This window comes from Leptonotus elevatus, chromosome 5 (genome assembly GCF_054856555.1).
Source record: "Leptonotus elevatus isolate MCC_2025b chromosome 5, RoL_Lele_1.0, whole genome shotgun sequence".
Lineage (NCBI taxonomy): Eukaryota > Metazoa > Chordata > Actinopteri > Syngnathiformes > Syngnathidae > Leptonotus > Leptonotus elevatus.
In genome coordinates this window covers 3,898,378-3,916,286 of record NC_141243.1, presented here as the reverse complement: position 1 = coordinate 3,916,286, position 17,909 = coordinate 3,898,378, and the positions used below count along the sequence as shown (strand labels likewise).

General features: G+C 39.2%; 4 protein-coding genes across 6 annotated transcripts; 2 read left to right on the top strand and 2 right to left on the bottom strand.

Moving 5' to 3' along the window:
- Positions 1–6: 6 nt before the first annotated feature.
- LOC147173395 (RILP-like protein 1) lies at positions 7–5,091 on the top strand. Of its 2 annotated transcripts, XM_086075169.1 has the most exons (8): positions 7–772; positions 1,685–1,838; positions 2,042–2,160; positions 2,300–2,566; positions 3,928–4,077; positions 4,164–4,288; positions 4,551–4,661; positions 4,726–5,091. In XM_086075169.1, exons 1-8 carry the CDS (start codon positions 485–487, stop codon positions 4,817–4,819), a joined length of 1,308 nt encoding a protein of 435 aa, XP_085931295.1. In that variant the 5' UTR covers positions 7–484; the 3' UTR covers positions 4,820–5,091. The 2 variants fall into 2 exon arrangements, with proteins under 2 accessions (XP_085931295.1, XP_085931296.1); XM_086075170.1 differs by lacking the exon at positions 4,551–4,661.
- Positions 5,092–6,230: 1,139 nt separating this feature from the next.
- On the top strand, positions 6,231–10,978 carry rilpl2 (Rab interacting lysosomal protein-like 2). The gene is made up of 4 exons (XM_086075173.1): positions 6,231–6,925; positions 7,713–7,864; positions 8,019–8,135; positions 9,655–10,978. Exons 1-4 carry the CDS (start codon positions 6,632–6,634, stop codon positions 9,674–9,676), a joined length of 585 nt encoding a protein of 194 aa, XP_085931299.1. The 5' UTR covers positions 6,231–6,631; the 3' UTR covers positions 9,677–10,978.
- Positions 10,979–11,003: 25 nt separating this feature from the next.
- Positions 11,004–14,638, bottom strand: kmt5ab (lysine methyltransferase 5Ab). 2 transcript variants are annotated; one of them, XM_086075171.1, is made up of 8 exons: positions 14,495–14,638; positions 14,280–14,383; positions 13,603–13,759; positions 13,399–13,537; positions 13,238–13,325; positions 12,803–12,862; positions 11,646–11,836; positions 11,004–11,528 (listed from the first exon to the last, which is right to left on the bottom strand). In XM_086075171.1, the coding sequence occupies exons 1-8, from the start codon at positions 14,502–14,504 to the stop codon at positions 11,318–11,320; spliced, it is 960 nt and encodes a 319-aa protein (XP_085931297.1). In that variant the 5' UTR covers positions 14,505–14,638; the 3' UTR covers positions 11,004–11,317. The 2 variants fall into 2 exon arrangements, with proteins under 2 accessions (XP_085931297.1, XP_085931298.1); XM_086075172.1 differs by having other exon boundaries at positions 13,612–13,759.
- Positions 14,639–15,270: 632 nt separating this feature from the next.
- Positions 15,271–17,152, bottom strand: mtrfr (mitochondrial translation release factor in rescue). The gene is made up of 3 exons (XM_086076546.1): positions 16,801–17,152; positions 16,439–16,734; positions 15,271–15,639 (listed from the first exon to the last, which is right to left on the bottom strand). Exons 2-3 carry the CDS (start codon positions 16,718–16,720, stop codon positions 15,403–15,405), a joined length of 519 nt encoding a protein of 172 aa, XP_085932672.1. The 5' UTR covers positions 16,721–16,734; positions 16,801–17,152; the 3' UTR covers positions 15,271–15,402.
- Between the last annotated feature and the right edge of the window lie 757 nt (positions 17,153–17,909).

The window sequence follows — 17,909 nt, the reverse complement described above, 5'->3', positions numbered from 1 at the left end:
TACGTACGCTAAAAACAGATTTTTGTAAGCCCTTTTACTGTACTAGGCTTTTGAAATCGGATTCTGACATGCGCAGTAGGGCTCTGAAGGCCGCATGGAAGTCGAGACTGCTGCATTCAGAAACTGTTGTAAACATCCGTACTCTAGTTCCGTTTTAGATAATTCCCTTGAAAACTGTGTTCGCAAGACAACACATGTTTTATATTCTTAACTTTCTACTGTGGTCTTGTGATCTTAACTATCGTTTAAATTAATCTGGTGGCGGTTTCGTTGCCTATTAATAAGTACGACTTTTGTAGAGGTCCATGAACGCGTCGTCTAAAATTGAAGTTGAACCTGTCAACAAACTCGACTCAACAAAGTAGTCGTCGAGCCCTCCTCACTCTTCTTTAACTCTTCGTTTCCACTTCCAAATGTGATACGATCGTTCCGTGGCGGAAGACGAAGAGTCCTGGCTTTCGTTTTTAATCGCAATACACGTGTCATGTCTGCTCTGGAGAAGCCCTGGTCCGAGCTGACCGTGTTGGACGTGTACGACATCGCCGCGGCCCTGGCGCAAGAGTTCGAGCGGACGATCGAGCGCTTCGGCTGCGAGGCTCTGGTCGGGGTGGTCCCCAAGGTGGTCCGAGTCCTGGAGCACCTGGAGACGCTGGTGAGTCGCCGCGGAGACGCCGTCGACGGCGGGCAGGAGGCCGACGAGCTGCGGCGGGAACTGCTGCGACTGCGGCAGGAGCGCAGCGACAGGACGGCGCAGGAGAGGAAGCACCATCAGGTCAGCGCTCTGGTTTTATTTGACCCCCGCATACTTCCGGTTCGACACCCGCGGATCTGCAGATTTATGTTTGTTTGTTTTTTATACTCCCCCAACCCTGCCATTTTTAATAAAATAAATGTAAATTGAATGTTTATCAGATAAATTATTTAAAAAAAGAATTATTGGGGATTAATTCCCCCTTATTGCCCAATATGAGTGGCAATTATATGCGGATTTGCAGGCCAACGGTCACTCGCGAATAGCGGGGGTCAGCTGTACTCGCGTCACATCTCACACTTTACTCACAAGGCAAGATAATTGTGTAAAAGTACTAGGATTAATTCAAGTCCTTGAGTAAAAGTTAAACAAATAATTAAAAAATAGAAACTGAAATATGTTTGTTGTGACTTTTGGAGTAAAACCAAAATTCATTTAGATAAATTGGTACAAAAAAAAAAACGTATGCACAAAAAAAAGTTTTTCTCTTAATAACTTCCATTTTGCTTCAACTGAGAATCACAAAAATGGCACTGGACAGCCCCAGGGGTGCTCAAGTTCGGTCCTCGAGAGCCCCTATCAAGCCTGTTCTCCATGTTTCCCTCCTGCAGCACAGCTGAATCTAATGATCAGCTCATCAGCAAGCTTGGCAGAAGCCTGATAACGATCCTGGTCATGAATCAGGTGTGTGAAGTGGAGAGAAACGTGGAAAACAGGCTGGATAAGGGGCTCTCGAGGACCAAACTTGAGCACCCCTGGACTATCCAAACTACAACTTTTTTTGTAATTTCATTCACGGTGGTTGGGAAAAGTAACGAGCTGTGAAACCGATGGGTTTCAACCAGAATGTGATATGGACGAAAAATTGTTGATTGTACATACACAGCATTTTTGACTGACACACAGTTTTTTATTTTGTTTTGTTTTTGTCAGGAGTTGGAGCAGGTGGAGGACGTGTGGAGGGCCGAGGTTGAGGATCTCCTCTCGCAGCTGGCTCAGTTGCAGGCGGAGAACAAAAAGTTGCTGACCAGCCGAGCTCTCAGCCACGTTCCTGTCGAGGACCGAGACGCGTACCAGCAAGACGAGGGTGGGTTGCAGACAACGGTATCAGTTGGGGAACCTACTTTTCCTCGATTTCATACACGGGAATGAACATTTAGTGTTTACATGTCGCCAAAACAGAAGCGTCCAAATGTGGCGCCGGCGAACGAGCACGGGATATTTTTGAAGACGCTCGTGTGCGCTGTTATTTCCTCTTGTCCTATGAGCACATAAACTGTGTCCTCACAGGGACGATGGCGAAGGAAAAGGAAGTGATGACCAGGCTCAACAAGTTGGTGGAGAAGCAGAGGGACAAAATCCAGGCCAAAGACCACCAGCTGGAGCTAAAAAACAATGACGTGGAGGCGGTGAGTGTCTTTGCAGGCCCGCGAAAGAAGTCTCAAGAACGCATGCGTGAAAAACGACACAGGAAGTCAGCCATTTTGGACTGAAGTGGACATTCATTCACACCCACAGTCTCCATGTGACAATGTGTTGTTTGTTCAGCTCCAGATGCAGCAACGCCGTCTGATCCGGATCAATCAGGATCTCCGTCACAGGCTTGGCAAGATGGAGGCGCACGGCAAGGCGGCCATGCGGCGGAGGGCCGAGCTGGAGGCGGCGGCGCAGGCCCGTCAGCACGAAATGGACGCCCTGCGGCACGAGTTGAGGCGGTTGAGGGAGGAGCGGCAGGCGTGGGAACTGGAGAGGGAGGTGGCCAAAATAGAGGAGGAGAGCTTCCCTGCCACGTCCGGGTCCAGGACGTCTACCCAGGTGAGATGAAGCGGTTTCCTGGAAAACCTTGATAACATTCTATTTAAAATGGAACCACTGAGGACAAAATCAGGTTAACTCTAATTTTGTAATCACGGTGTAGTTCCAATTTTGACAGAGCCGTACATATAGAGTTTGGCCAACTCGATTTCAGCAGGGTAACAAGATTTCATGTGACCAGCATTTAACCAATCACAGCGTGACAAATCAAATCAACTCCAACTCAGCACTATTTTAGCTAGAATAAGAGTATGTAATCTCATTCACTGCCATTGACGGCTATAAACGTCAAAAATTAATTTGAACTATTTCTATTAGTTTAAAAAAAAAATCCACTTTTGTTAACAAGAGTATGAAAACCTAGACTTTTAAAAAATATATATATTTTTTTTAAAGAAAAGATTATTAAAAATTAGGGGTGTCAGGCGATTAAATTATAAAAAAAAGTAGTGGCGTCAGGCAATTAAAATTTGTACTTGTTAATCGCATGACTTCAATAGTAAACTCACGATTAATCACAAATTTTATATCTGTTCTAAATGTACAATAATTTTCTTCTAGGTTTTCATACTGTTGTTAATAAAAGTGGGAAAAAAATGTTAAACTAATAGAAATAGTTCAAATGAATTTTTGACGTCGATAGCCGTCAATGGCAGTGAATGAGTTATGAATATTTTTGTATTTTTGGGTCAATTTTCTTTTGTATTTTTCATTTAATATTTTCTGTATCTCTTACTCTATCATTTTTGTGTTTTCATTTGTTTGTGATTTTATTTTTATTTTTTTAATAAATTGATATTTTTGTCAAATATTTAGTGTCTAATAGTTTTTTACTCATCGTTTTTAATTTGTATATTTTTCAGGTCTTTTTGTTGTATTTTTAACGAATATTTTGAATTTTTCTAATACTAATCTACTTTTGTGTAATGTTTGTGTATTCTTTTATAAAAACTGTATTTTCCCTCCTAGTATTAGTGCATTTTAATGTAATTTTTAAGGTTTGTTTACTTTTGTGTTTTCCCTATTATTTTTCCAATATTTGCATATTTTTGCCCAAATTTTTTTTTACCCCTAGTATTTGTGTATTTCCAGCAAATATTTATTTTTTGGATGGGCTAATGTCCAAATCATGTATTTCTTTCATCTATCATTCTGTCATATTTTTTTTTTCATTTACCTTTTACAATGCAAAAGTATTGTTGTTTAATTTTCTAAAACTTGCAGACTTTTTTTTCCTAGTAGTTCTGGATTTTCTCATCGAATATTTTTTTCTTAGTTGCGATATGCTAAACCTTAATGTTCGGGCAGTGGTTAGGTTGTCCCTCATGTTTTGACGTATTTCCTCCGTGTCCCACATTGAGGCGTCCGGCTGCGTCAAGGCCAACTCGGTATGGGTCGAGTGCGGAGGAGATCCTGACCTCTTGGAGAACCTTCCCAACTTCCTCGGCGGCTCAGCGCGCGGAGACGTGAACACAAGTCAGCAGGACACAGACGAGTCTGAATTCTTACTGGTAAGATAGACATCAGAGTAAAAGTGACAATGATAAGAATAATGATATGAATGATTTTTATTTCATGCTCGTTGTTTCATCTGCAGGAGGAGGAAGCGGAGTCGGAAGCTCCTCACTTCACTCTGCAGGAGCTCGGCGACGTCCTGCAGGAGCGAAACCAACTCAAGGATCAAGTGTTCCTATTGGAGGAAGAGTTGGCCTGTTACAAAAGGTACTTAAAAAAAAAAGAATCCAGTCAAAAAATAAATTTGCAGCAAACCACATTGAGTCACACCTCAAATGAAAGGTTTTCGTGAGGGCTTTCCATATATGTTCTTATTTTATCAATGCAACCTAATGTGGAGCCAAAACACTTTTTTTTTTTGCTTGAAAATATCACACCACTTTCGAATAATAATGAAATGAAACGGGAATTTGTTTACCCAGTCACCTCCGAACATATACTTTATATATTTACACACTTCATTCCCTAGTGAGGACTTAGAGGAGGATGTCAGCTGCCTCCTCGGTGCTTCATCTTCGTCGCCGCCGCCGCCGCCCTGCGACGCCTCCTCAGATCTGCCGGAATCCGGAATACGCCGCCTGTGAGTGTCACGCGTTCACATATCTCCTCCATCGCATCATATATCTCCTGCTTTTCCCTTCCAGGATCTTCACCGCCATCTTGCCCATGGTTGCCGCCGGTTTAATAGCGGATGACCCAACGTTGTTGCCAATCAGACGCCTCGCGTCCCTTGTATGACTTTGTAAGAATGACACTGTTCACAAACTGTCAGTTTGTGTTACTTGTGAGTGGTGGAGTTCATTTTGATTTTCAACTACCTGCCAATTGGTGGGAAGGCGCCAACCGATGTACAGTCAATTCCTTTTTTGCTTTTAATTTATTTAAGGGATAATGCTACGTTACGTATTACATGTTACAAATAATATATTTATATATGAGCCACAGAACTAGATATGTGCTAACTCAATTTTTGTCATTTTATGGCTGCAATAAAATAAATCTCTTCTGGATACTTTTTTTTTGCACGACTTACTTTTCAAGTCTTTCGGTCTCTGCGGTGTTGCACTGATGGGTCAGGGGAAGTGTTGAGTGCAATAATGGCCGGTTCCCCATAAGGCAACAAATAAGGAGTTAGCCCACTCGAGCTCGGCTCATTTAAAGAACAGCAAAATAATATACGGCAAAATTAATGAGCGACATATGGCGTATAAAATGTGCTAGTTGCGTTTAAGTGAAGCCAAATTTATGCAGTCAACCAAATACATGGTACAAATTTAAGTTGTTTTAATGTTGTAATAAAGCTTTTTTTTTTTTTAATAAACCTACAGTATTTCCAACTCCACAATTTCACCACAATTTGTAATTGAAATGAACGCTATGATTCAAATGGTTCCAACTCATTTGTGAAACATTGAAGAGTGTGATTCATATTCCATAAGATTTCAGCATTTTTCACATTTTCCATCACAAAAATCCCAAATTATTCAAGACATTTAACAAATATATTTCTTGACTGATTCACATCATTCCAACTCCAAAATGTTCAACACGTTCACACTTAACCAAATTCACACTTTTTCAGAAATTTTCCGCAGCAAAATTCTCAAATTAATGCAGACATAAAAAAAAAAAAAAATAACTAATCCTTCCACATTTCGCAACGGATTGACACCATTCAACCTTGGATGAGTTCCTTCAGTAAACAAATGTTTACTGTCCCACTTATTTACATTGAGCAAGTGCACTGTGAAAAGGCCCAGACAGAAAAGAAAACACGGAATGCCTAAAGTACTGTTTTTGCCAGTTACAGAGCTTTTATTGTTTTTATAATTGTCCAAACAAATGCAATTTTAGTTGTACCAGGCAAGAAACTAAAGGAGTCACATTTTTTCAATTTTGTTGTGATTCTCGTCAAGAGTCTCTTTGCTGTCCGGCGCTCGTGATTGTGTTGTTTGCTCAATCCGAAGCATGTTGGCGTGTTTGTATTTGCTGGTTGCCCTGGTGATTTGACATTTAAAAAAAAAAGAAAAAAAAGCGGAAGAGTCCGAACAGTGACCCTGTGTGCCATTGGCCAAAGCGTCGGCATTCGGCGTGCTATTGGCTACCGCCTTTAGCTCCACGCCTGCTATTGGCTACGCCTTGAACACTGAGAGGTATTCGTTAACCATTTAGCCAGCGATCCAAAGTGATTTAACACTTCAAAGCGATGCCAAACAGGGTCTTTTTATACGGCCAAATGGTTTAAAATGTGTTCATTTAACCACTACAACAACGTTCAACTACGAAGAAAATTCGTCGGCGAGCGGCGGAATGGAAGCGAGTCCTCTCAACTCCGCTCGTTATTCTTTGTGCTCCCTCACCTGTAGCTAGGATACTAGCCCTCCTCTGCCGCCCGGGTTAGCACTCGCCATTGGCGGACGCGTGATGGGGGAAGTGCTGCCCCTCTGGAAGAAGTCACCCGCCGCTGCCATAAACACCGTTGGGAAGTGACGAAGATAAACGAGCGGACTTGTCGTTCTACTTTTCCTCCCCCCCCCTCTTCATCCGAGCATGGACTTCGACGAGGAGTCGTCGCCCGCTTTGGCGTTCGAGAAGGACGCCTTCGAGCTGACTGTGGAGGACGTGTACGACATCTCGTACGTCGTCGGGCGAGACTTGTTGAGGATCCGCCGTACGGGAGAAGAGGTGTCCGACCTCCAGTTTCGCATAGTCCGCGTGCTGGAGATGTTCGAGACGATGGTCAACAAGTACAACTTGTCCGTGGAGGAGTTGAAAATGGAGCGGGACAACCTGAAGAGCGAACTGGACCGCGTCGTCACGGAAAGCTCCACCGGCCAGGCAGCGGTGAGGCAGGAAAAAAAAAAATGACAAGAAGAATATGATGAAAGTTTTTTTCCCCCCCCCCCTCATGTTAATTTGACTGTCAAAATATGAGGATGTGTTGTGGCAACTGAGGGCACTGTGACATCAATTTCAGTCGACAGCAGAGGGCGTAACGGGATGAAATGACTTTGCCGTGAGATGGAGGAAAATAAATGGACTAATCTGCTTAATTCTTAGTCCGCGAACACAATATTAGCTCATTCACTGCCATTGATGACTATAGACGTCAAAAATTTATTTAAACTATTTCTATTAATTAAAAAAATAATAATACATTTTTGTTAAGAGTATGAAAACCTATATATTTTTATTGTACATTTAGAACAGATATAAAATGTGTGATTAATTGTGAGTTAGCTAGTGAAGTCATGCGATTAATTATGATTACAAATTGTAATCGCCTGACGCCTCAAATTTTAAATAATGTTTTCTTTTCTTTTTTTAATTCATTCACTGCCATTGACGGCTATAAACGTCAAAAAATCATTTAAACTTTTTCTATTAGTTTAACATTCCCCCCGCCCACTTTTTTTAACAAGAGTATGAAAACCAAAACATTTTTTATTGTACATTTAGAACAGATATAAAATTTGTGATTAATCGTGAGTTAACTATTGAAATCATGCGATTAATTACAATTAAAAATTTTAATAGCCTGTCGCCCTTCATTTTTAATAATCTTTTTTTTTTAATGAATTTACGGCAATGAATAAGTTAATTTATAACGTCAATATTGTTGTCACTGAAGCAAGCGGTGGGGCCCAATCAGATGGTGGTGGACCTGAGCGACCCAAACAGGCCTCGCTTCACCATGCAGGAGTTAAAGGAGGTGCTGCAGGAAAGGAACCAGTTAAAGGCCCAGCTCATGGTGGCCCAAGATGAGCTACAACTCTACAAGAGGTGCGAAATGCTACCAGGAATTTTACGATTACTCGTCTGTATTGTAAAGCAGCCCGCTCTGCTTTTTATTGTTCACCATCACGTGTCGACGTGTCCTCTCGTAACAGTTTGGCGTTGCGAGTGGCTCACGTGGGCTTCGATTGTGTTTGTGCAGCGGGATTCTGCCACAGGGCCAAGCGGCAATGGTGGAGGTGGACTTGGACGCGCCTGCGCAGAACGGAGCGGCAGGGGTCAACGACGCAAAAGAGGAGAAGACCACCATCGGTAAACTGTGAGTAGTACAGAACTGTAATTCATTAGAGGTACCATCTACTTGTGTAAAAAAATAAATAAATAAAAAGGGCCCAATTGATTAAATTGATTTGATTGGCCGATATAATTCTTAAAAGAGAAGATAACCTCAACATTTTCGTTACTATAGTCTGTTGTATGCGCTCCCACCAGTCTTAACATTCTGATTAAAATTGTGTTTGTGGAATCTGAATTAAGCAGCAAGCTCGCGAGGCGGCCATTTTTCCACTTGCTGTCGACTGAAAATGACATCACAAGGTGCTCTCTGCTCAGGGAACGACTAGTCACGACTCACCTGAATTTGGTCACGTGACGTTCGCAAGCTGAGCCCTGAGCTGGTCGTTACCTGAGCCCTGAGCAACTGTGATGTCATTTTCAGTCAAGTAACAAAATGGCCGCCCCCTGAGATGGATAAAAACGGGTGGATTTTACTGCTTGATTCATATTCCACAAACACAATATTAATCAGAAGACTGCGTTTAGAGCTGTGCGGCCGTATAGAGCATATTATCGTAAAAAAAAGAGAAGAAAGTAAAATGTTTTTTTAAAGAATTTAATCGCCTGACGCCCCTAATTTTTAATAATTCTTTTTAAAAAGAAAAGATTAATAAAAAGAAAAGATTATTAAAAATGAGGGGCGTCAGGCGATTAATTTTTTTTAATCGTTATTAATCGCACGACTTCACTGCTTAACTCACGATTAATCACAAATTTTATATATGTTCTAAATGTACACTAAAAAAATTCTAGATTTTAATATTCTTGTTAACAAAAGTGTTTTTTTTTTAACTAATAGAAATAGTTTAAATCATTGGCAGTGAATGAGTTAATTTTCAAAAAATGACAACATAAGTCAAAGAAAATGATAATCGAAAAAATATATGTTTTTTTTACCCTCTCTGTTGTAAAGTTAAAGAAATACTATAGGGCGAGTAGAACGTACAGATGTTTATTTTCAAACCTAGGGAGTCAAAGTAAAATGTCAGAAAAATAAATACTCAAGTAAAGTGCAGATACTGTGCAGTATATAGTAGTTGTACTTTGTTACATCATCCATTATTTTTATAATCGTTCAACTATAGTCTTGCGTGGATGTCAAGTAAGTCATTATAAAGCAAATTTCACAGCGACGACCCACAAAGTACTCGACGTGGTTATAGACCACCAGTTATACGTACTGTATACAAAATAGAGAAAATCGATGAACGATTGACAATTGATCAGAGCCGATTAATAAGCCAGTCGGGATGGACCGCATCTTACCGGCGGCCCTGAAGTGGGCGAGAAGTCAAGCGAGTGGATGAGCAGTTGTGAAGCGCAGGTTTTAAAATGCAGCACATGACGCAGTCGGTGCAACGCGTGAGGGTGCACTCGCTCATCCGGAGCCTAATCACATACTTGTGACCCGATGATGTTGACTCACTGGAGTTTCGCCGGTGTTATGCACTTTTCCCTCCAAATGCCTTCCCACACTAACTTGTTTTCCCCCCGTTTGCTAGGTTTTCATTTAGACGGAAATAAGCCAAGAAGACAAAGAAAACCCTGACGAGACTGGATTGTTTGGAAGGTTTCTTAAACCACTTTTATATTTTTGTACTTAACAGTGTATTTGTAAAGTGAGCACGCTGCCTTCGTTTTGTATGTGTAAAAAAAAAGATTGATAATACGGTCGCTGTGTTTGTGGGGCAAATCATTAGGTACACCCGCATCATATTCAAGAAACGTGAACTTGAAATTCGAGCGCTGAACGACTCGCTTCTCACGTGTGACAAAAAGTTCAACGTCGTTACGTTTATATAGGCGCCAAATTGTAATGTCAAAAATGTGGTTTCTGAAAACGCGTTTATTGAAGGCGGTTTACAAAAGCATAGATTGATTCCATAGAAGAGTAAATTTAGAGGGATACTTGACTCAGTGAGCCATTTTCAGCAGTAAGAAGTTAATTATTTTGTCCAGAATGAATTTGATCACTTCATTATATTTTATGTACAATTAATACCTTTTAAAAAATGTCAACTGAAAAGGACATCACCTGTTTTCTGGGTTTGGTCAGCAAACTGAGCCATGATTGGTCGTTACCTCCTTGCGTGATGTCATCTTCAATTGACAGCAAGTGGAAAAAAATGTTTTGTGAAGGTAGGCTATTAACTCATTCACTGCCATTGACGGCTATAAACGTCAAAAATTCATTTGAACTATTTCTATTAGTTTAACTCTCCCCCCCCCCCATTTTTGCTAATGAGTATGAAAATGTATTGTACATTTAGAACAGATATAAAATTTGTGATTAATCGTGAGTTAACTAGTAAAGTTATGCGATTAATTACAATTAAAATTTGTAATCGCCTGATGATATGATTATGACGAATCAAACATTTTATATTTGTTCTAAATGTACAATAAAAAAAATATTCATACTCTTGTTAACAAAAGTAGGAAAAAAATGTTAAACTAATAGAAATTGTTCAAATGATTTTTGGACGTTTAGAACCGTCAATGGCAGTGAATGAGTTAATTGTACATGAAAAATAATGTTAGTTATCAAATTCATTCTGGACAAAACATTTAACTTTTTACTGCTGAAAACAAAACAAAACAAAAAAGCACATTTTCCAAAAACATGACACATCAAAGCTCGAGTCTTGTGCTGCAACTTCCTGGTGTACCTAATGAAGCGTCCAGTCCAGTTGACTTTGAAAAGTATTGCATAATTAGCACTTTTGAACTGAATTCCTCCCAAGATGACATTTTAATGTCGTGGAATGTGTACAGTGATTCACCCCCCACATGAGCTACAAAGTAAACATTGATCTCCTCATGGCACTTTGACCCCCGTTCATTCCGTAAATGCATTTCAGCTCATCGTGTCTTTTATTGGCCACAGCACGGCTCATAATTTACAAGGGTGCTAAATATCGCAACAGTACACAATATGCAACATTTGATCAAAGATAAAATATTCTACAGCAGAAAAATGTATAAAAAGCATGATTAAAATTGCCCCCCAAAAATGCACATTAGTTTAAAATATTGTTTTTCTATGTCCTTAAAAAAAAAAAAAAGGAAGGACAAGTCATCGGCAGCGTCTTTTTAGCACCGATGAATTTCCCGAGATGGTGCTTTTTTTTTTCTTTCTTTTTTTTGTGTGCGTTTTGTTTTATTTTAGTACTTGAGCCAAGGATGAGCCAAGATGGCCTCCTTGCTGCGGTCGCCGTAGTCGTACAGCAGCTCCTCGTCCGCCCGGATGTCCCTGGACGCCACCAGGATGAGGTGAGGCGAGCCGTCGACGGCGTGCAGTTTGGTCTGGCAGTTGCCGGCCTTGCTGTGGTTGATCAGACGGCCCAGGCGCCTCGTCTCTCGCGTGGCGTCCACGCTGCGAGAGGGGGCGGGGCCGCGCGGGGGGGATAAGTACAAGCAGATTCAAAAACATGAAGTTAATTGACATTTGTCGGCTCGGTTCCCGGAGCCTTCAAAATAAAAGCGAGCCCACCAGAAGGTCTTGTCCTGGTACTGGAAGTAGTACATGTAGCAGCCCGTCTGGGGGTCCTGCGCGTAGCGGGCCTCTCGCTGCTTGGCCTCGGCCAGCTCCAGCAGGTCGCCGTGGTACTCCACCACAAAGTCGCCCTTCTTGAAGCCCCGCGCCGCAAACACGCCCCGCCCTTTGCCATCCAGCACCCTCACCTGTGGACAAATTCGCTCAAATTTAAAGCACATTCAAATATACCGTGACGAGGGACCCCATTTTTTTTTTTTTTTTTTTTACTTTGCTAAAAGGTATCGGTTGACTTTCGGGGGGAGTCAAACAGAGTAAGAACACTCGCGTAGTGATGAACACTTAATGAAATACAATGTAAAGTGATTTTTGCCTTAAAAAAAAAAAGCAGTATAACATAAAACAAAGATGTTGACATTAAACATTACCCCCACCCAACCGGATTTTTCATCATTTTCAGTTAAGGTTAAATACTAAAGGACAAGGTGTTGTAAAACAGTCAAATGTTTTGTAATTCATATCTTTATTGTGTTTAGGGACCTTTTTTTTTTTTTAATTCATAATATATTTGAATTAATCGACCGATTTAATATTTGTCAAATATTGGGAATCTGCATTTAAAAAAATTAAATAAAATAAAAAAAGAGTCAGGCCCTAGTTTTTTACACTACATTAGCGTTTCATTATTGAAAACATGCAACAACAAAATATTTGGTGGGCTGTAACTGATTAGTATTCATTTAATTTCAATGGCAACATTTCATTTGACGTAGAGATAAATTCAGTTACAAGCTTTTACTCATTAGACAAATTAGACTCATAAGTTAAAGGTATGCAGCGTTTTGGTTATTTTTTGACACTTAAGAGTTTTATGATTTTTTTATTTATTTTTTGCTGTTATTAAAAGCTAACTCAACCTGGAAATACTTTTTCTTTTGTTGGAATGTTTTTCTAAATCCGAGCCAATGTATTTCCTCTGTGTTTAAATTAGATTACTAAACTGAGATGTGAACCAACCACCCCATTGTTTTTTTTTGTTTTTTTTGTAATACACAGGAATGTATGAAAGATAACAGCTGTTAAATGTGACAGGAGCCGCGCTTGCATTGGTCTGCCGATAATAAAATAGCCAAGTGTCGCACCGCGGCCATTACCTGCATTCCTTCTTCGACGCCGTTCTTTATCAGATCATCCAAGTGTTTGTGCTCTTCATTCTGAAAAACATTTCATTCAAACAGAATCAGTCCGGTGCATCCGGCAACGAGAGCAGCAGTATATGTGGCAACTGTACGTATTATTTTCATAGACACAAAAATGTGGGGTTTTACAGTATATAGGCAAGCAGAGAGGGGAGGGGGTGAGCAGACACTAAAATATGGTGATAGCGGGTACAAGTTAGCCCCAAGGACAAGATGAGTGTTGTAAAAATAGCTGAGCAGTGGGCGGGACACTGTGACTTACTAAGAAGAATTAAAACAGATGAATGCTAACATGTATTTATTTACGTTACGCCGGTTTCTAAACGTACCAAATAATCTATATTGTTTAAAAAATAAAATGAGATTGTGTTAAGTAGAGAAAAAATGCACCTTCAACTCTATTTTAGTTTTCCTCTTACTCCTCCTGATTGGGAAGAATTCTGTGACCTTTCTGTTTTGGGAAGCGTCGTTCTCCATCCTATATCCAAAGACAATATGGATTACAAGACTTTTTACTCCTCGCTAGTGACGTTCATTGCTTTTCAACACACTTTTTTCCTTTTCCTTTGCGGGGATTCCGACTTCGGGGTTTGCAGTCGTCCGCTGGAGGTGCGTTTGTGTGCGATATCGCTTCCGTTTGCCGTGTATGATTGATGACCTTGGTTTTGAGCGTCATATTAGTTGTGGCGTCTACAATGACAAGAGTTCGCAATTAGCCCTCTGTTGTGCTGTTACACGAAATGCTAACGCGGTACCTTCCTCGCCTTTGTCCAGCTTGGCTGCATGATTGACATCCATGTCATTTCCGTCTTGAATGTGCATGCTGGAGGTGTCCCTGAGAGGCGATATGGCCGGTTTCGGACTTGGTGATGTCAGGTGAACGCTCTCAGGTGCTTTACTTGAACAATTTGACTGCAAAGAAGGTTCATTAATTATCAAATACAGTACACGCAGGGACAAAACATATTAGACCAGAGGTATCCTAACTTTTTCCCTTTGAGAGCCACATACAGAAAAATGGATGTATGCAAGGGTCACTTTGAATTTTGTCAACATGCTAAAAATGAATCACAACAGTGGTATCTTGACTTGAGTGCCCCAACCATCTTCTTTAAGTCAAGCCAAAACTTGAATTTGGGAGTTATCAGTTCATAGTTGTTGTTTTTTTTGTTTTGTTTTTAGCTCTTCACCAACAACGTACATTACATTTGTGTTTTTTTTATTATTATTTTTTTTTTAGCTCTTCACCAACAACGTACATTACATTTGTGTTTTTTTGTTTTTTTAGCTCTTCACCAACAACGTACATTACATTTGTTTTTTAGCTCTTCACCAACAACGTACATTACATTTGTGTTTGTAACCCATTCGATTACATCCGGGTACCTCCAAATAAAAAGAATCCGCTGAGGCGGCACTACTTTGTTCCTACCTCTTTGCTAGCCACAGGCCGGTTTTCTTTCGTCTCTTCGAATTTTATTTTGCCGATAAAAACGTTTTCCGGCTTTTTGTCCGTCCTTTGCACACGTTTCTTCCCTGTAAACACATAATCCAGCAGTTTTGTTACTCATTCAACGCGGCTTGTATAGCCCTGTACTAGCTAGCAAAGCCATAAGCGCACACAACAAATCAGGATATTTTGATTACCTTTTGCCATATCAGTTTTGCGATTGCATGTCCAACGCGAGAGGTGGTGATTTAAATATATTCATTTGAGTTTAGCTTGTTTATTTTTGAAGCGACGGTCGACGGGCATTCAAATAAGGAGCATAGGAAACGTGTTGAGTTTAAAAACCCTTAGGCGTCTCTAATTGGTTAATTTTCTTCAAATAGGCGGAGTCATGTGCGATTATCGCCTTCTCTCATTGGCTGCATTTCGAGTTCTTATCAAACAGCCAATAAAAAAGCTCAAGTTCTAACCTCGGGTATCCAGCATTATTTTGTAAATATTGCTTAATTTAATCAAGGGAATGATTAGTTAATTTAATCAATCTAATCAAAAATATTGGAAACTTCACTACAAAATATCATACATATAAAAATACAAAATATATTAACGATACTGTAGTGCAATGTTACTATACAAATGTGTTAGTTATTTCACATGGAAAAATAAATAAACATCTCAAAAGAAAAACTTACTCTGGGAATAATTGAGGACATTTGCATGGAAAAGTTGTAATTTTACTATAAAAAACAAAAAAAATACTTTATAAAAATATATTTTAAGACTAAAGTCAAAACATCAAAGAAAAAACATGTAATATTTATAGTTTGGTGTCTAGAAATGTACAATATAAACACACATTAGAGATGTACTTACCAGTACTTAGCATTGTATATTTGTAGACGCTAACAAAAACAATTTGAAATTTTGTGTGGTGAAAAAGTAATAATTTTCAGAAAATAAATACCACAAACCAGAAAGTTATATTGTTTATTTAAATAAAAATGTAATTTTTTAAGTTATAAAAATTTATCAGGAATAACACATGTATGTACACACAGTTTTTTCCATTCATACGGAGGCTAAAAAGATGCTTCAAGTATCCCTGTTAATTTTGAACAGGGTCGTTCCCAGACGTGGTCTGGGCTAGGAGGCTTTCTTTGAACAGTCTCTTCTTCTCCAGATTCTCATTTGCTTTTTTGCGTTTGGCTTTCTTTTTGGCTTCGGACTCTTTCTTTCTGACCAGAATGCTGCTGCTCTCTCCTTTGTAGAAAACGTCCAGTTTTTGCTGCATTATTTCCCGTGCTCGCTTTCGATTGATGTCCACCGATCTGGTTTGATGACACTACAAGGGCAAATAATTACGTCACCTCACAGCAAATGTAGAATTCAGGGATTTACACCAATAACAATAAAGCTGGAACTTGAACAAATGTTTGCTCGGATATTCACTAAATCGCCACCAAAGCTGAAACAAGCATACTAGACAAATGGGTAATGCTGAATTCCGAAAGTTAGGAGTTTCCATCAAAGTGTGGATGAAGTTTGGACTTTGGCCATTTCCTGGGGTCGTAATTTAACCACCAAATCCTTCTAGATATTTAGCCAAATGCCCACAAATGGGATTCCGTAAACCCCGAGCCACATTGCAGATATTTAAGTAAGCATTTAACAGTGGTAGTCGTTTGAAGGTGTGTAATTATTCCATAACAAATATGTTATAAAATAATTTCTGTTATCCCATTTATGGCGGGTCACATTATGTTAGCATTAACCCTTCTGACTTTCATTACACCCAGTTAAGTGGTTTGGTTGAACATTTTGGTGTTTAAGAATACACAATCTTGAAAGTGCTTTTTACATGTCAGTTTTGCAGTAAACATCAAGTGGGAGTGACAAACAGTTTGAAACCAGCACACTTGGCCTCTTATTTTAGATAATTGATCAACCCACCATGGAAACAATTTACAATTAAAAAAGTAGGCCTATTCCTTTTTTTGTACTTTATTTATTATTATGAAAAATGAACAAATATGTGTGTAGCCTATATAAATTTGCGTTCTTAAATAAAACAAACAAATACAAATAGACACAGGAAGGGAAACAACACTAATTCCTAATGATGATAATGACAATTAATGAACCTTGACAACAATCCCAGAGGGGACGTGTTTCAGCACCACGCAGTTGCTGGTGGTGTTAGTGGCCTGTCCTCCGGGTCCAGAGCCCCTCACAAACTGCTCCTCCAGCTCATCTTCCTCCAGGTGGACCAGGTCGGCCAGGTCCTTCTTTCCGGCGACCGCGACCCACGTTGGCGCACCCGGAGGCGGCTTCACCACTGAGGAGACCCCCGGGTACTTGTTCCGTGCCACTCCATTCGCTATGCCGTTGTACATGTAGCGAACGAAGAGGGAAACACTCGACATATTTTTAAGTACGTCTAAAGAAGCAATGAAATGTGTATAATTAGATACATTTTTAATGTATTTCAGATAATCTCGTTTACCTTTGGCTCCAGTCCGCCGAATCTTCTTCTACGCATAAAAAGATGACAACAAAACAAAAAGTTCTTCTTCGCGGAAAATACGCCATTTTTTTGTAGACTGTGTCGCCCTCTCGAGTAAAAAAAAAACTAACTCTGGAGGTATACAGTATTTCAAAGACTTACATTTAATCCAATTAAAACATTTAATTATTATAATCAAATTTAGAAAAGCTAAATAAAAAGTAAATGTAAAACATACCCTTAAAAAGGACCGAATATATTAGAAAGATCATGCAACTATTTTAGGCATATTGTTTTAATGAAAATAAATATTGTAAAAAATCTGTATTATGAGCATATGTTTGGAATTTAAAGTAGCAGTTCTACAAGAAAAAAAAACTAAAAATAAATCCTACACAAATTGTGACATTGTGAGAATATTTTCATATTTTTATGAATAAAGTTGTGACACTGCCCAACATTTTTTTTTAATTTGTGAAGATAAATGAACTTCAAATTCAAAGAAAATTGTTGTAATATTATTAGAATATTTTAGTAATTTTTGTGAAGCAAAATTATAAAAAATATTTATGCAATTTTACAAGGGCAAAAATAATAATTTGAGGGAATGTAACTACCACATTTTAACTAAATGGTAATTCAATGAAAAGTACCACATGTCAAAGAAAAAAAAGTTGGAGTACTCTCAGAATATATATTTTTAATCATACAAAGAAAACTATATATTTTTTTATATTTTGTGGTTGCAATGTTTCATTTTTTCCCCCAACTAGCTATCATCATTTTTGTTTTTGACTTCATTATTTTTTATTTAATTGTTTTATGTTTGATTTTTTTTCAATAGTTTGCTTCAGCTAGTTCTTTTGTTTTTTTCCCAAAGTACCTTAGAAAATCAAATTGAATTGAGTTGAGAGTAACAGTGTCCGACAATGTTGCATGAAATACCGCAGAAGTATTTTAATCTAAATGTCAATATAACGGGTCTTTAAAAAAAATTTTTTTTTTTTAATTTGAAACCACCATGATGTACTTGTATGGTGCTTCCTGTCTTCTCCCCTGGTAGACTAAAAATAGTCTATCAGGAAACCCCATGTTGCCCACAGAAAATG

Coding starts and splice junctions, on each gene's coding strand:
- kmt5ab (XM_086075171.1), bottom strand. Junction 13,760..14,279: donor GGCCTGTGGCTAGCAAAGAG/GTAGGAACAAAG, acceptor CCTTCTTTGCAG/TCAAATTGTTCAAGTAAAGC. Junction 13,326..13,398: donor CGCAAAGGAAAAGGAAAAAA/GTGTGTTGAAAA, acceptor CTTTGGATATAG/GATGGAGAACGACGCTTCCC.
- mtrfr (XM_086076546.1), bottom strand. CDS start 16,720: ATGTCGAGTGTTTCCCTCTTCGTTCGCTACATGTACAACGGCATAGCG. Junction 15,640..16,438: donor CCTCTGGGATTGTTGTCAAG/GTTCATTAATTG, acceptor TTGCCCTTGTAG/TGTCATCAAACCAGATCGGT.
- LOC147173395 (XM_086075169.1), top strand. CDS start 485: ATGTCTGCTCTGGAGAAGCCCTGGTCCGAGCTGACCGTGTTGGACGTG. Junction 773..1,684: donor AGGAGAGGAAGCACCATCAG/GTCAGCGCTCTG, acceptor TGTTTTTGTCAG/GAGTTGGAGCAGGTGGAGGA. Junction 2,567..3,927: donor GGTCCAGGACGTCTACCCAG/GTGAGATGAAGC, acceptor TCCCACATTGAG/GCGTCCGGCTGCGTCAAGGC.
- rilpl2 (XM_086075173.1), top strand. CDS start 6,632: ATGGACTTCGACGAGGAGTCGTCGCCCGCTTTGGCGTTCGAGAAGGAC. Junction 7,865..8,018: donor GAGCTACAACTCTACAAGAG/GTGCGAAATGCT, acceptor GTGTTTGTGCAG/CGGGATTCTGCCACAGGGCC. Junction 8,136..9,654: donor AAGACCACCATCGGTAAACT/GTGAGTAGTACA, acceptor CCCGTTTGCTAG/GTTTTCATTTAGACGGAAAT.